Source organism: Octopus bimaculoides, chromosome 14 (genome assembly GCF_001194135.2).
Source record: "Octopus bimaculoides isolate UCB-OBI-ISO-001 chromosome 14, ASM119413v2, whole genome shotgun sequence".
NCBI classification, from domain to species: domain Eukaryota; kingdom Metazoa; phylum Mollusca; class Cephalopoda; order Octopoda; family Octopodidae; genus Octopus; species Octopus bimaculoides.
In genome coordinates this window covers 55,293,101-55,295,301 of record NC_068994.1, presented here as the reverse complement: position 1 = coordinate 55,295,301, position 2,201 = coordinate 55,293,101, and the positions used below count along the sequence as shown (strand labels likewise).

Here is a 2,201-nt window from a genome sequence, read left to right as displayed (position 1 = left end):
GTGTGTGTGTGTGTGTGTGTGTGTGTGTGTGTGTGTGTGGTCATTAAATAAGCATGCCAGTAACCAAATAAATTCATTTTACTCAAACCCATACCCCCACATATCTTCCTTAATGCACCGATTTGTTCTGATGTCTTATTATTCGATGATGTCATTGAATATTTTTATTTTTATTTTGTTTCAGAATGGTGAAATACGTTCCAATGTGACAAAGAGCTGATTTTAGAAGAACATATTCACGGTTGAAAGACTTTCTAGAGATTCAGTGAATTCCAAGAAACCAGTATGACGTCAGAAAATGAATGTGATCTCTTATTCAATAATTCCACTGGTAATATTGCCAATATTCTTGAACTGAACAGGTTAAAAGTTCGGGATTATATCCCTGTCTTGCTTTATATTTCAATTGGAATTGTTATTGGCACGACCGGCAATGCTGCTGTTATGTATGTCTACAGTCGCAAGATGGAACGAACCGGGACAAACAGATTTGTGGTCATGCTAGGAGCGTGTGACTTCTTAAGTTGTGTATTTTCAATGCCTATGGAGCTACTCAGAGTTTCTCAACCGCATATTTTTAGTGGGCAAGGAGCCTGTAAACTCTCATTGTTGATTGCTTCGGCGATTGCTATAGATTCTGGACTAATAATATTCGCTATTTCAATAGACCGTTACAGACGAATGTGCCGGCCGTTTGACAAACAGCTCACCCAGAGAATGGCAGAAATTGTGTCTGTGGTACTTGTAGTCATTTCATTTATGCTGGGATGGCCTTCATGGTTAATTTACGGCACCAGAAGAACACCGACACAAAATAGTAAAGTCAGCGGTGGATGTGAATGTGGTATTGCTCAATCCATGTTTGATACGATATATCCACGATTATTTTATTACGCTCTCCTTATTCTTTCGGTGGCTTTATTTTCTATAATTTTCTTGCTATATTTTCTCATTGCTATCAAGGTATGGAGACACAAAAATAAACGATTGGCAGCCGCTAAAAATATCTCAAATGCCATAGTGTCCACTACTTCACCTGTTAAACCTTCAAGTAATTCATTGCCTGGCAAGAAAATATTACCTTACCTTCCGACACAGGAAAGCGAAATTTCAGTCGATTTGCGCAATGCGTTACCAAGTCAAAGAATATCAAAGCATGTACGGATAATTCCACATGGAAACAGATCTCCTTCAAAAGGAACACTTCTTCGTGTAACAAGAACTTCTTCCATTATGGCTTTGATAGCTGTAACTTGGGTTCTTAGCTATATGCCTCATATTATCTTGGTCATGCTGGAAATTCACGTAAAAGGATTTCGCGAGACATTGACGCCATTACAGGACATATTTTTCCAGCTAGCCATACGCTCTTATCTCCTCAACAACGCAGTTAACCCTATTATATATGGTGTATTCAATATGCGATTCCGGAGAGAAGTAAGACGAATAATTAGCTATATCCTACCACCTTGTGTTCGTCCAACCATTACTCCCACACAACCTTCTAGCCAGATGTGTAGTCAGCCGTCCATGGATGATTAGAACTCTTTTCCATCACACGGCTTTCATTTACCATGCAAACAAAAAAAAAATGTATGTTTGGCTCTTCTAATTTATTTTACATGTTCTCATCACGTTGTTCTTTGATAAAAACATTTAATTACTTTTATACGGAGGTTCAATTCAAACTGTGCTACGAAGCATAATCAATAGAATAACAGAGAAAAGCCTGGTTACATATGGATTGTTGAAAGAAATGTTAAAAATATGTCACGTTAATGGAAGTAAAATACTTTACATATAAATTTTTCAGTGACATATTTAACCTGTATATATATATATATATATTAAAAAAAACAAAGAGTGATAAACGTATCAAGTGGAATGTTCTACTGAAAACATGAACTATGCAAACTAAAGTATTGAAGTTTATATCTCTAAACCTGCTTTGATAACTTTAAACTTTTCGGTCGAATGCTCAGGTCAAAGGTGATTTGAGTGTTTAAACACTTTGTCACCCGCACAGAAAATAGATTGTTGTGTAACGTCAAGAATTGTATGATTTCACTAATGCATATATGTGTGTGTGTGGTGTATACATGTGTAAGCTTTCGTATGTATGTATATATATATATGTATATTTATATATGAGCATGCGTGTGTGTATGTATATATATATATATATATATATATATATATAT

At 35.7% G+C, this 2,201-nt stretch overlaps 1 protein-coding gene across 2 annotated transcripts in view; it reads left to right on the top strand.

The window, feature by feature from the left end:
- Positions 1-2,156, top strand: part of LOC106877991 (cholecystokinin receptor type A) — a 44,030-nt gene extending 41,874 nt beyond the window's left edge. For both annotated transcript variants that reach the window (XM_014927065.2, XM_052972870.1), the window contains exon 2: positions 185-2,156. In XM_014927065.2, coding sequence (XP_014782551.1) covers positions 286-1,542 — 1,257 coding nt within the window. In that variant the 5' untranslated portion in view covers positions 185-285 and the 3' untranslated portion in view covers positions 1,543-2,156. The remainder of the gene's footprint in view (positions 1-184) is intronic.
- The last annotated feature ends 45 nt before the right edge of the window (positions 2,157-2,201 follow it).